Source organism: Mus musculus, chromosome 2 (genome assembly GCF_000001635.26).
Source record: "Mus musculus strain C57BL/6J chromosome 2, GRCm38.p6 C57BL/6J".
Taxonomy (NCBI): domain Eukaryota; kingdom Metazoa; phylum Chordata; class Mammalia; order Rodentia; family Muridae; genus Mus; species Mus musculus.
This window is the reverse complement of record NC_000068.7, coordinates 148,796,993-148,809,312: the sequence shown is the minus strand read 5'-3', so window position 1 is coordinate 148,809,312 and position 12,320 is coordinate 148,796,993. Positions and strand designations below refer to the sequence as shown.

Sequence of the window (12,320 nt, the reverse complement as noted above, 5' to 3'; positions counted from 1 at the left end):
AACTGTGGGACACACTTCCCATCATCCAGCCAGAATTTTCTGTTCTTTGGCCAGATTCTTTACAAGACTCAGTTTTGCCCTTGACCTTGACATATTTGTACATTGTTTTTTTAAAAAAAAAAAAACTGTGTCAGCTCAAGAATAAAAATGACTACAGAACTAACATTTCAACTTTGAATAGGACAAGGTCTCCGGTAGCAATGGGAGGATGTAACAGAAACCTTTTCCTGCCCACTCTTTTCTTTTCCTTTCCTTTTCTTTACTTTTCCTACCATCTGTCCCCATTGTCTTGCCCAACTGCATCAGTAACTCACAGGTTCAAGTATACACATACAGCTATAACTCAGACTCAGAATGCCACCCTCAACTGAAGGGCACTAGAAGCTGTTCAGCTCACCAGAACACCTGTTTAGTATGCCCCTTTCCAGAGCTCCAGCTTCCCTACCTGAGCCAAGCATGTATGATGCTCCTGAAAGATGTAGAAAAGTTCTGGGTGTTGAAGTACTTTGTCAAAAACATTGAAGATAGAAAAAGAATTGAGACAGTATCTCAGCATGTTCTCATGGTGTCCACAACCTGTCTGGCTCCTACAATCCTTCCTCCCCTTCTTCTTCAGGGCCCCCTGAGCTCTACCTAATGTTTGGCTGTAGGTCTCTGTGTTCTCATCAGCTGATGAAGGAAGCCTCTCTGATGACGATGGGCTAAACACATTATATTAGAATAGTAGAAATGCTTTAGGAATCATTTCATTGACTTTTTCCTCAGTTGTATTTGGTTCAATCATAGGTCATGGAGCCTTTCAGCTTACAGATCCTAGCCATCTAGGCAGTGTTAGGCATGGACTCTCTCTCATGGCATGGGCCTCACGTTAGACCAGTTATTGGTGAGTCACTCCCACAAGCTCTGAGCCACCATTGTCCCAGCACATCTTACAGGCAGGCCAGGTTGTGGGTCCACAGGTTTTGTGGCCACTGGAAGACTAACCTGGTTACAGAAGATGGCACCACATCCTCCATTACTAGGAATCTTTGCTAGTGTCACCCTCATAGGTTTCAGGAAGTTTCCACTGCACTAGATTAACATATTGCAACCCCCCTCCATGCCTACTTATTCCAGTTGTTTCTCCCTGAACTTATCCCTCCCTTCCTTCCTCCCCTCACTGATCTTTCCTGTTCCCATGCCCACCTGCCCCTACATCCACTTACAAAATCTATTCTATTTCCCCTTCCAGTGAGATCCATTAATCCCCACAACCCCACAAGACAAGACCGCTTTGTCTAACTTTTCTTGTTTTGTATTGTAGTGTGATTATCCTTTACCTAACTAATATCCACTTATAAGTGAGTGCATACTATGTTGAGTGACACACCTATTTTAAATGTAGTGTTACCTCCTCTAGTTCTGTATGGGTACAATGGAGATATTGGGCTGCCAGGTAAACTTCAGAGAAAGACTTTTAAACAGACCATCCTTTAATAATTAGTGTAACTAAGTAAAATTTTATGTTAAAGAGAGAAATGGAAGGGCATGGGGAAAAATGACTCTGTGGGGCACTAGCATGGGGAACAGCATCTGGGATGTAAATAAATTAATAAATGAATAAAAAAGATACTTTGATGCTTTTCTTTCTTTCATCTTGATTTCTATTTCCTTGTCTATATTTTTTTATTGTGCTGCTCTAGTGATTGGAGGGAGACACACTGGTGATACCACTGTAGCACCAACAGTGGATGACTTCTTAGTGTATATGCCACATGTGCCCTAAAAATCACAGGTGCTTTTAAATCAGATTCTATTTCTACTCTTCCTTTAAGTACCAAATCCTGAAGTGTGTTGGACTTGAATTTGTCCACTGCAGACCTATGACAACAGAAACTATCTTTATCATCACAAATCATAGTATCTAAAAAACACATAACACTGTTTCTCTAAGAGACAAAGGTCCAATAAAGACAGCAAACAATACCCCTATAAAATAATTATGGTAGAAATGTCTTTGTTCCTTGCTCCTTGAGACTGTGCAAGTTTTTGTTCACCAGCATTGGGGCAGTTTCTATGAATAACTAGGTTTCAGAGTTTAGACTCCATGTTTACATTAAAATGTGGGTAAGCAAGATCATTTTATAAACTTTATTTTTACTTATTTATAAAGCAGAGCTGAAAAAAATGTTTCCTTTGAAATTATTTTAAGAGGAGGAAAGGAAAGAAAAATACACAATTTTATTATATTGTATTGTATTATATTATTATTATTATTATACTTCTATTTCACAAACTTCTCGTACCTTCCTTGCTTGCTCTCTGGTTTTCAAGATGAGAAAGTTTTCAGCCACCCACACTAATGCTATTTAATGAGAAGCCGACGAACCATGTCAGTGCTGTGGCAATGGCAAGCTTCTGAGATTTTTTTGCTGAGGTCTGCGGAATCTTTTAGCCATCTGAATCTGGCTCTTTTTAAACTGCCAACTTGGCCCAACAAACTGTATTACCTGATTTATGATTGTTTGTAGGGTGGCAGTTTAAGACGGCAGGAATACTTAGCACAGGAACAGACTGAGCCTAGCAGAAAGAGACGCTGTATCTCTGAGTAATTTTGCTTTATACCATATGTAGACAGACCATTTTCTCTGCATTTGAAAATATACATTATATATGTTTCTTAACCGAGGAAGTAATTTTTTAAAGTTATCTAGTATTTTTGAGATTATAAAATAATCATATTATCCCTCCTTCTCTTTCAGTGTACATACCCCTTGTTGAACCTTTTCAGATTTATGGCCTCCTTTTAAATTAATTGTTACATGTTTAGGAATATGTAAAAAATACATACATAAATACATAATAGTATATGTAACTGCAATTTAAAAAAAAAAAAAAAACAAGAAATAGACTTGTTGCTCAAAGCTCTGGGTTCCATCCCCAGAACTACAGAGATTAAATAAAAATGAAAAGGTCATTTTTTAAAATTGTGGTAGAATATATATATATAAAACACAAAATTCTCAACCATTTTAAATGTTCAGTCTAGCAGTGTCAAGCAAAGTAACACTGTTAACTTTCTTGTGTCACAAATCTCTATTACCAAATAGAAATGTGTTTTTTAGAACTCATTTTTATTTTCTGGATATGAGTGTTTTGGCTGTGTGTGTGTCTGTGTGCACATGCAGCACTGTACATCTAGTAACCATAGAAGCCAAAAGAGGGTGTTGAATTCCCTGGGCCTTGAGTTCAGATAGTTTTGTGAGCTGCCATCTGTGTTCTGGGAATCAAACTTACACCCTCACACACACACAAAAAAAAAAAAAAAAAAAAAAAAAAAAAAAAAAAAAAGCAAATGCTCTTTATCACTGAGCCACCTCTCCAGCCTCAACAGGATTACTTTCTGTCAAGGAATTCTACCTCCTGCCATCATCCATGCTTACCCACTATCATCTTTATCGCCCTGTTTCTCACACGCACTTGCACACACATGAAAGTTTGCACACAGACACGTTCAGACAACAGAGTTCACTTTTGTCTCTCACTTTCTCATTCTGACCATTCCCCACATCGAAAGAAGAAACAGATGTCCCCCAACTCATAAATCCCTGTCCCCCAGGGATGGGCTGCTCCTCATGACATGGTGATATCACAACTAGAACTCTTAGACAGAAGCCTCAGGTCCCTTCCCTATATTATAAAACTAAGAAATGAAAAAGCAAGTGGGAGGCCACACATGGGGAAAGTGTGTTGGTGACAGACTTGAACCACAGGTTGCTCTTTATTACAGAGAAAAGCAGACCCAGAAGTGGGAGGGGTGCTCCAAGACACCCTTAGACATCTTTACATTCTTTGCTCAACAGGTTGAACTCGCCATTCCAGGGAAGTGCTCCTACCAGAAAGCTGCAACTCATTTTCTGAAAAAGACACCAGCAAAGAGCATCAGCAGCATGTCAAAAGGAAAAGAACTGCCCTGTTCTTAGGCATTAGCCTAAGAATATGCTAGAAGACATGCCACCAACTGTCCTAAAATTCCAAGGAGCCTAGCAGGAAATATAAAAGTAAAATCACAATCTGCAAACAACAGTAAATGACAAAGCAGGTATGTGAAATGGCGTCAGGGCTTGCTCAGGGCTGACATATTTGCTCCAGTGAGTACCTACTACTCTCTGGATGTGATAAGCCTTTTAAAACTTGAGTGTGCAGAGAAAGCTTGGGATGCTATCTGGTCTAGATATTGTCTAATCTCCTGTATTTGGAACAGGCCTGCTGCAGATGACTAGTACCTGTGCTCTAAGTTAAGATGATTGTCCACGCAGACTTCCTTCATGACTGCACAGCATGAATGATTCACCTCATTAGCTGGACAAATTAGTCTCAGTCCAAGGGGACAGACTTTCAGAAAACAAATTTCAATAGTTTTTTCTGCCTTAAAAGTCCAGAGTTGATGGGAGTTTTGGGGTTAGGAGTGACCTTGATGCTGCTGCATCTTCTACTCTGAAGATGGCAAGGTGGGCCTTCTGGGACTCCAAGCGGGGAGCAATCCAGAACCCTTGGAGATCTTAGGCTGGGCGCCCTAAAATTTCCCAACTACCTTGAAGCTTTGATAACCTTAGATGGGACTTGAAGCCACTTACTTTTTCCAGTTCGGGTTTTTTTTGAGGGATGCAGTTTTCAGTATTGTTTAAAGGTTTTTTGCAATTACTGCGGGAGATCTGAACATCAATTTGGTATTCCATTCGGTCTGTGATCTGTCAATAAACAATGGGGGAAATTTGGATTAAAAATGTTTTAGATTAACTCCTAAAAGCTTTGGGAAATATGAAAGTCCTTCTCTCTCTCATCTACTTTTTCTCTTTCCACGTGGTCTGGGAAAGAACAGTGCCATCGCTGAATTCCATTGTTGCTGAGAACACTTATATAATGCCACTTGGAGTGAAACACTATTAAAAGCCTCCTGAAGGCAGGTCTTTCTAATGTCATCTCCTGTTCCAGAGTCTAGAGCACAGATTCCCAACCTAGGGATCATCACTCCTTTGAGGGTTTACTGATCCTTTCACAAGGTTTGCCTAAGACCATCAGAAAACACCAATATTTACATTATCATTCATAACAGTAGCAAAATAATAGTTATGAAGTAGCAACAAACTAATTTTATGGTTGGGGGGTCATCACAACATAAAGAATTGTATTAAAGGGTCACAGCATTAAGAAGGTTGAGAACTGCTGGTCTAGAGTATATCTCATGACCCAAAGAAGGTCAAGGCAGAAAGGGAAAGATGGTTCCCAGAACCATAATCTTCCTTGGGTCCTGATGAGAATAGCTCCTCAGCACACTGGGCCCAAGTCTCTTTTCCAGATGCCCCATTCAGAGTTCTGTGAATTTCCTGAATTTGGAACCTCCATGGACCAAATCCCTCACTCCAGGTCAGCACAGGGTCCTTAGTGTGGAGAAGTAGTGGAAGAAGTAGTGGGCTTAATGAAAGAAATAGATATCCACTCATTCATTAGTGTTCCAATTCTTCAAAGGCTCCTTCTGGTGCTCATTTAAACCTGTGTTTGGATTGAAAGGACTATAGCAGATATCTGGATCTTTATCAGATCTTTCTACAAACCTCAATAAGGTTGAATTTTATTTTTGCTGTGCTCTAAAGGTTAGTAAAAGTGACTCTGACCTATGTTTGAGGAAACCACCTGACCACAGGATATCATCACCAGCAGATCTACACATTGGGTTTGGGAGTTAGTGATGGACTTAGAGAAAGCTGAAAATACTATAGAATGGATTGTCCTATCCATGCAATCCTTATCCCAAAATCTGAAATCACAAATACTCCAAAATATAAAACTTTTAAAGAATCTACATGATGCTATGAGTAAAAAATTTCACATGTGATCTTATGCCACGGGTTTTGGTTGATACAAGTACATCCTCTCAATATTTATTTTATATCCATAGCACATAGATTAGCACAGCTCACAGCCTAGGCCAGAGACACTTCTGTTTACAGCAACTGAGAGCTAATACAGAGACCCATACTAATCAATGTGCTGAGAATAGTGGTTGTTCAGTGCTCAGCCCTAAACAGGACATCTACATTGCCCCTACAAAAGCTTAGGGAACATAAAGGAAAACACAAAGAATGTAGGAGCCTGCGGATAGGGAGGAATGGGGTGAATTGTTATCTTCTGGATGTGACAGTCACAGTTATTGGACCCAGGAGCTCACAGCACTAGTAGCTACCAGCACAAAGCTAGGTCCATCCATATTCCATCATAAACAGGAAGAGCTCATGAGGCCCCACCCCTCCCTGGAGAGCTATGGGCAGTTAACGGCTAATGGGCTAAAGAAATCATATTCCTCAGTGGTATAGCGTCTGCTAAGTTGTCTTTGCTTCAATAACTCCCCATCCTTGTTATTCAGTGGAACCCCAAAACAAAACAAAAATATGAAGATAGGAAGGGTATTGAAGAAGGGGCAAAAATGATAATGGATAATACAATCAAAGTATATCATATATATATATATGGTTGTAAAACAATAAACAGAAAAAATTAATTCAGGCTAGTGAAAATAATGTGTGATTACCTTCAGGCTATGTATATGAGATGTGCATGGAACATAAAGGCCTTTTGTTTTAGATTTGGAAACTACTTCCAAAATATCTTCTCACGTGTGGACAAAGATGACCACTCAAAGCAGATACAAAATCCAGATGACCTAAAATTCATCTTGACCCCAGCATTTCGGGTAGGAGCTGCTCAATCTGTAATGGCTTTTGCCAACTCTCACCAAACTGACTCTACGACCCTCGAGTCTTCAAGTCTCTCCAGAAGGGGAAGAACTCAGAGAGTCGTCCTCAGCATTCAGCAAGCATGGCACTCCCTTTTTGTTTTTAAGGGCATAAAAGGCACAGAGAGATTGGGTATGCATGTAGCAGCTGATCCTGGTTTTGAAAGGAAAACTGTCAGCACTAGGGCTCACATGACATGCCCACCAGGCTCACGAATTTGCCATCTTTGCTAAACCAACCTGGAAAATGAGGGCTTTCTTATTGCTGGCTACAAAGAAATGAGAACCTAAGTCAAGAGGCCTGACCATGATGCCATGTGGATATCCTGGCTGTATCTTCACAACTTCTTTTTTAAAATAAGTTAACCAGGATGCTATTTTTAAAACTCAAATTTGGGGACTTGGGACATAGCACAATAGTAGAAGCTATGAGTAGGTCAGCATGAATATGCTTGGTTCAGCCACCAACACAACAACAATAATAACAACTACAGAGAAAGAAAAAGAACCTTGAAACTCAAATTTAATCACAAGCATCATAAGTGCTTCCTAACTTAATATGTGTGTGTTCCTACAGTAAATTAAAAATGTTGATCTTCTCTTAAAGCCAAGCATGGCATTGTGCCCTGCTGGAAACCTCAGCAAAGGGATCTGGAATGCCTGGCTGCACTTCCACCCTCGCATCCCCAATCCTTCCTGCTTTCCACTAAAAGCAGATGCTATCAGTATTGTTCCCAAACACTGTGCCAGGCCCCTGTGGTTATTGCCTGAGACTTCCTGTTTCTAGCTAGGACCAAGGGCTCCTGTAGCAGCTCTCAGTCATGGACAGAAGGGAACCTGTAGATAAATAACCCAACCACCCACATGCTGACCCAGCTCTGAGTGCACTCTGTATGCACTTCCCAAGGTCAGGAAGACCAATTCTATCAACCTCATTACCTCACCCTGTGTCAACCACCTTCTACTGCCCTGTCTCCTTTCTGCTCTACCTTTTCAGTGCCTCTTGGATGACCTCCAAAATACACCACCTGCCCCCGAATACTACCGTGGTTCTCAGCTTCTGGGGAGACCCACCTCCCAGCAGCTTCCCCCCACACAATTAACCCTTGCTCTGACTTCAGGCCGTATCTTCAAGGTCACTCCCAAAAGTGATAGTTCTTGCCAACACTATGAACTGACATCATCTGGAAGTGTTGAACACTTACTGAGTCCTGGACTCCACTCAGTGACTCTCATTTTATTATATATGGTCTGTTCATGAGGGCACTTACACATTCTATGCGGGGAAAGCATTGTCTAGGAGGAGTTCCCCTGACATGCTGCTCCCCTGTCCAGTAAATACAACACAGAATGAGAGGTTTTCCTTTCAGTCAGATTTCTCGCTCCCTACGGTCTGTGATGAATGTCGGCCATTTCAGCATCTCACCTACTATAGCTAAGACAAAAAAAAAATGGCTTCTGAGAAATGTACAACTAATAAATGTACATGCTACCTATGCACCAGTGAAAGTGAATCAGAGTCTGTAAAAGATGGGTTGTGGACTCTAACCAGCCAGTAAAAGGTATTACATCATCAACGCCACGTCCTGGAAATACAATGTTAATGACATGTTTTTCTGAAGTAGAGAAGGTGTGAGTTCTGACAACAGTGACCTAGTTGTTGAAACCTCTCAATTCAGTCACATCATCAACTGAGGCTGCTATTTTTAATTCCTGAATGACAGCACTGGAAAAGACTTCTACTAAACAGAGCAGTAAACACTGTTGGAAGTGCCAGAAAGCACTGTGCCCATTGGATTTCATGGGCACAGTGCTCCTTTGAGCTGGACAGTGCATGGCTCCATGAAAAGATACACACCTTTATAATAAATCCAGAATGTCTTTTCTTCTACTGAATATACATTGGATTAAAGCACTAGTGCACATAGCTCAGCAGCTAAAAGCACATACCACTCTTGAAGTGGGGCTGATTTCAGCTTGCAGAACCCATATTGGTGGCTCTCAACTGGTTTAATTCCAGATTCAGGGAATCCATTGTCCTCTCTGGTCTGAACACTCAACTTGACCCCTGGCACACACATCCATGCACATAATTAAGAATAAATTTAAAAATTAAAAGTAAAGGAAATAAGACAGGCAAGTATGAGTACAGCATGCATAGGAAGTGCATGTGTATATATTGCTTTTGTCTCAGTGGGTTTGTGCATAGCAAGTCACACATTTAGAATTGTACTGTCACCTTTTGTCTCATCTGTCTACTTTCACAACCTGTCCTCCACCTTTGTCACAATATGTGAATATGCTGAGGAAATAGAACTTTCTTACCTGAAGTTTGGCATGGAGTATCTTGTCCACAAGGAAGACATATTTGTCCTCACTTTCCTTGTTGTATTCTTTCATGGCAAACCAAACACACTGCTTCACATTGGCATTAGAGATATTAATGGATCCAAAGTAGTTCTGTGCCTTCACTTCATTCTTGGACTGATCCACACCAACTGCCAGGGCCACTGGAATGATGAAGAGGATCAAGGAGAGCCACAAGGGTTTTGCCATGGTCCCTCAGTCAAAAGGTACAAAAGATGTCCTCTATGTTTCCACGGGGCTTGAGCTTCAGAGTAGCAGTCACTGCTGCCTCTGTAGGTCTGTCGAACTAAATAACACAAAGAAAAGCCCTCTGAAGATTATGTGTAGGTCCAAAGGGATAACTCGGAGGGTTAGGACACTTGCTGCTGAACCCAAAAACTTGAATTCAATACCTGGGACCCATGTATTCGAAGAAGAAAAGCAACTCCTGCAAGCCGTCCTCTGGCCTCCTTAAGCATGCTTAAGGTACACACCACACACACACACACACATACATGCCCTACATCGTCATACAAAAGATATACAGAAACTTATATTTACTTAGGAACAGCAGAGCCTTGCAAGGGGAAAATGTGTTCCTTAAGGTCACATTCAAGGAGACTGAGATAAGAAATGTTTAAAGTTAAAAAGAGGAGGATTATATGAGACTTTTGAAATGAAGCTGTAGCTGCAAGAATCAGTAATGAAGGTGGCATTGGTCCAAGGTTAAATACATATTAGTGGGTAGCTATCCTTGCAAGTTTATCTTCTGTGGAAGGTTAAATGGCTTTTGTACGAAAGTGTGATCCTTGGAGAGTCTTTGAGAACTGTTTTTGTTCTCAAGGCACAAGGTCAGTCTCAGCACCAGATCCTCTAGCTTTGTGTTTCATTTACATATCTGGTTAAGGCACAACAAAATGACTCCATTTGACTCTGATACATTTTGCAGTTCAAGGATCTTACAACAACCCACCTTCTCAGTATCAGCATAGCTGGGTTCAAGACGTAACTCTTTGGGACATCCATAAGAGTCACCTTTCCCCTTGTCTAAAAATACCCTGTCAATAGCACCCCCAGTTTAAGAGGCTCTGCCACAGGCATTTTCCTCTTGCCTCCCATTCTAGGTACAATCCATTCATCTAGAGAAACAAACCTCTAGGAAGACCCTGGTGAGTTTTCACATGGCCCATGCTGCTACTATCTACTCTATCCTGTAAATTGGAACTATAATAGGTAGTGTACCCCAGTGTTCTCTGGCCTTACCTTTCTGTGACTCTCCCACCTGCTCGTCCTGCTGGGCTCCTTCCTCTCTCTGGCCACCCCAGCTTGTGGTTCTTCTGGGTTTCCCACACTCTCAGCTCACACTTATGCCCTGGTCAGGCAGTTATGTAAGTCCTGACCTTGAAGCCCAGGCAACGCTTTGTGATGCAATATAGCACATATGACCCCACCTCATAGTAGTACTCTTCATCTTCTGGCCTCTAGCCTTTGGGTCCAAGCTCTTCAGAGGGCTGGAGACAGCAGGCAAGCACCTTCCAACTGGGGAATTCATGTGCCTACTTGTGTCTACCTCACTCTACCAAACAACTGTCCTCTGGGCTTTTATGCTTAGGCCATCAGCTTCTCCCTCTACTCTTCTACCAGATCTAAGGCTGCACATGTGTGACATCATAGATGTCCAAAATTCATGTCTAGTAAATTCCAGGGGGGTGATTATTCACCCCCAGCTGTGAAGATTAATAGTATTTTCACCATAGAGTATAGAAATGTTGTATAACACTGGAGTATACACACTAGACTCTATTTAAACACTCTACCCCTGGGTTAGTTGGTGACTTCCCATTCTCTGCTGTGGCCAACAGTAATGTACTGAATGCTTCTTTAGTATCTGTGAGAAATCACTCAAAGAACTAGGTAGGGAATTGCTTATAACAGCTGCAGAGAAATGTACATTTACAATTCATTGTCAAAGCTCTAGCCACTAAGAATGTATTCATGGTTTTTCTAATGTTAACTCCACATAAAAAAAAAAAACAAATGTGGGGCTGGAGAACTCTCAAAAGTTAAGAGTACTTGTTGCTCCTCTTGAAGAACCAGGTTAAATTTCCAGCACCCATCCGGTAACTCACAACTGTATCACTAATCCCAGGGAATGCGACACTCTTTTTGGATTTTTTCAGGTACCAAGCACACAGGTGGTACAGAGACATACATGCAACCAAAAGACTCAAACACATAAAATAATAAAATGAATACATCTTTAAATAATCAAAGAACTTGGGGGAATCTTGGTGTGCCAGGCTTCATTTTACCAGTAAAATTAGAGGACCTGGAAGTAGAGTCAAAAAATGAGTGGTTTTTATATTTCACCAGTGGTGCCAATATGCTGCCAACTTTGAAAACTGGTAAAGTGCACCTTCTATGCACCTAAATTTGAGGGTGTTGATATGAGACCAAAGCCCTGCAGAACCAAGCCAGGCCAGATCATGTTTCAAGTAGGGAGATAGTGAGTTGTGTCAATCCTCAACCTCTTACTTTCAGCCTCCTTATACCTCTTAGTTGTCTAGAACAGTTATTGACTTGATTTTGTCTATGTTGTTTGTATCATTCCCAAGGATAGGCAGGTTTTTCACAGTATGCCTTCTGCTGCTAAAGTATCAATCATTATAGCCATTTTCTGAGTGTAGTCTTTGTTTTTTATAAATTAATGTCAAGAACCAGTGGAGGAATTAATAGAATAATTAATGTTTCATTTTAAGTATGCACATAAAATCTGTTGTCCATAGTACTTTTCATCTTAGTAATTTATCCATCTTACTAATTTTTGTCAGTATTTTCCATTCAAACTTTAATTTTTCAAAATATAATACTTAATTTATTTTTTAAATATTTCATCGTGCACACTATGTATTTTGATATTATCAACCTCTACCACCTCCTTCAACTCCCTTGGGACCCATCAATTATCCTTCCCAACTTCCTGCCATTTTATATCATCATCATCGTCATTTTAATGTTGGCAACTTTATCTACCTCATTCTTTGTAGCTCTTATCTTTTGTGACATTTTTAAACTGTCTTCACAACCTAAAACATTAACTCTTTGATTTCTTTCACATTTAAGTAACAAGATTGTCAAATATACACTCAATATATTTTGAGATTGTAAAGTGGTAAAATCATTTCGGAAAGCAACTTGACAA

General features: G+C 40.6%; 1 protein-coding gene across 3 annotated transcripts; it reads right to left on the bottom strand.

The window, feature by feature from the left end:
* Nucleotides 1-3,716: 3,716 nt before the first annotated feature.
* Nucleotides 3,717-10,474, bottom strand: Cst8 (cystatin 8 (cystatin-related epididymal spermatogenic)). 3 transcript variants are annotated; one of them, XM_006498658.4, is made up of 4 exons: nt 9,680-9,825; nt 9,098-9,425; nt 4,617-4,730; nt 3,717-3,896 (listed from the first exon to the last, which is right to left on the bottom strand). In XM_006498658.4, exons 2-4 carry the CDS (start codon nt 9,326-9,328, stop codon nt 3,813-3,815), a joined length of 429 nt encoding a protein of 142 aa, XP_006498721.1. In that variant the 5' UTR covers nt 9,329-9,425; nt 9,680-9,825; the 3' UTR covers nt 3,717-3,812. The 3 variants fall into 3 exon arrangements, with proteins under 3 accessions (XP_006498721.1, XP_006498722.1, NP_034108.1); XM_006498659.4 differs by lacking the exon at nt 9,680-9,825 and adding an exon at nt 9,532-9,646; NM_009978.2 differs by lacking the exon at nt 9,680-9,825 and adding an exon at nt 10,382-10,474 and having other exon boundaries at nt 3,729-3,896.
* Between the last annotated feature and the right edge of the window lie 1,846 nt (nt 10,475-12,320).

Coding starts and splice junctions, on each gene's coding strand:
- Cst8 (NM_009978.2), bottom strand. CDS start 9,328: ATGGCAAAACCCTTGTGGCTCTCCTTGATCCTCTTCATCATTCCAGTG. Junction 4,731..9,097: donor TACTCCATGCCAAACTTCAG/GTAAGAAAGTTC, acceptor GTTTATTGACAG/ATCACAGACCGAATGGAATA. Junction 3,897..4,616: donor AAAAACCCGAACTGGAAAAA/GTAAGTGGCTTC, acceptor TGTCTTTTTCAG/AAAATGAGTTGCAGCTTTCT.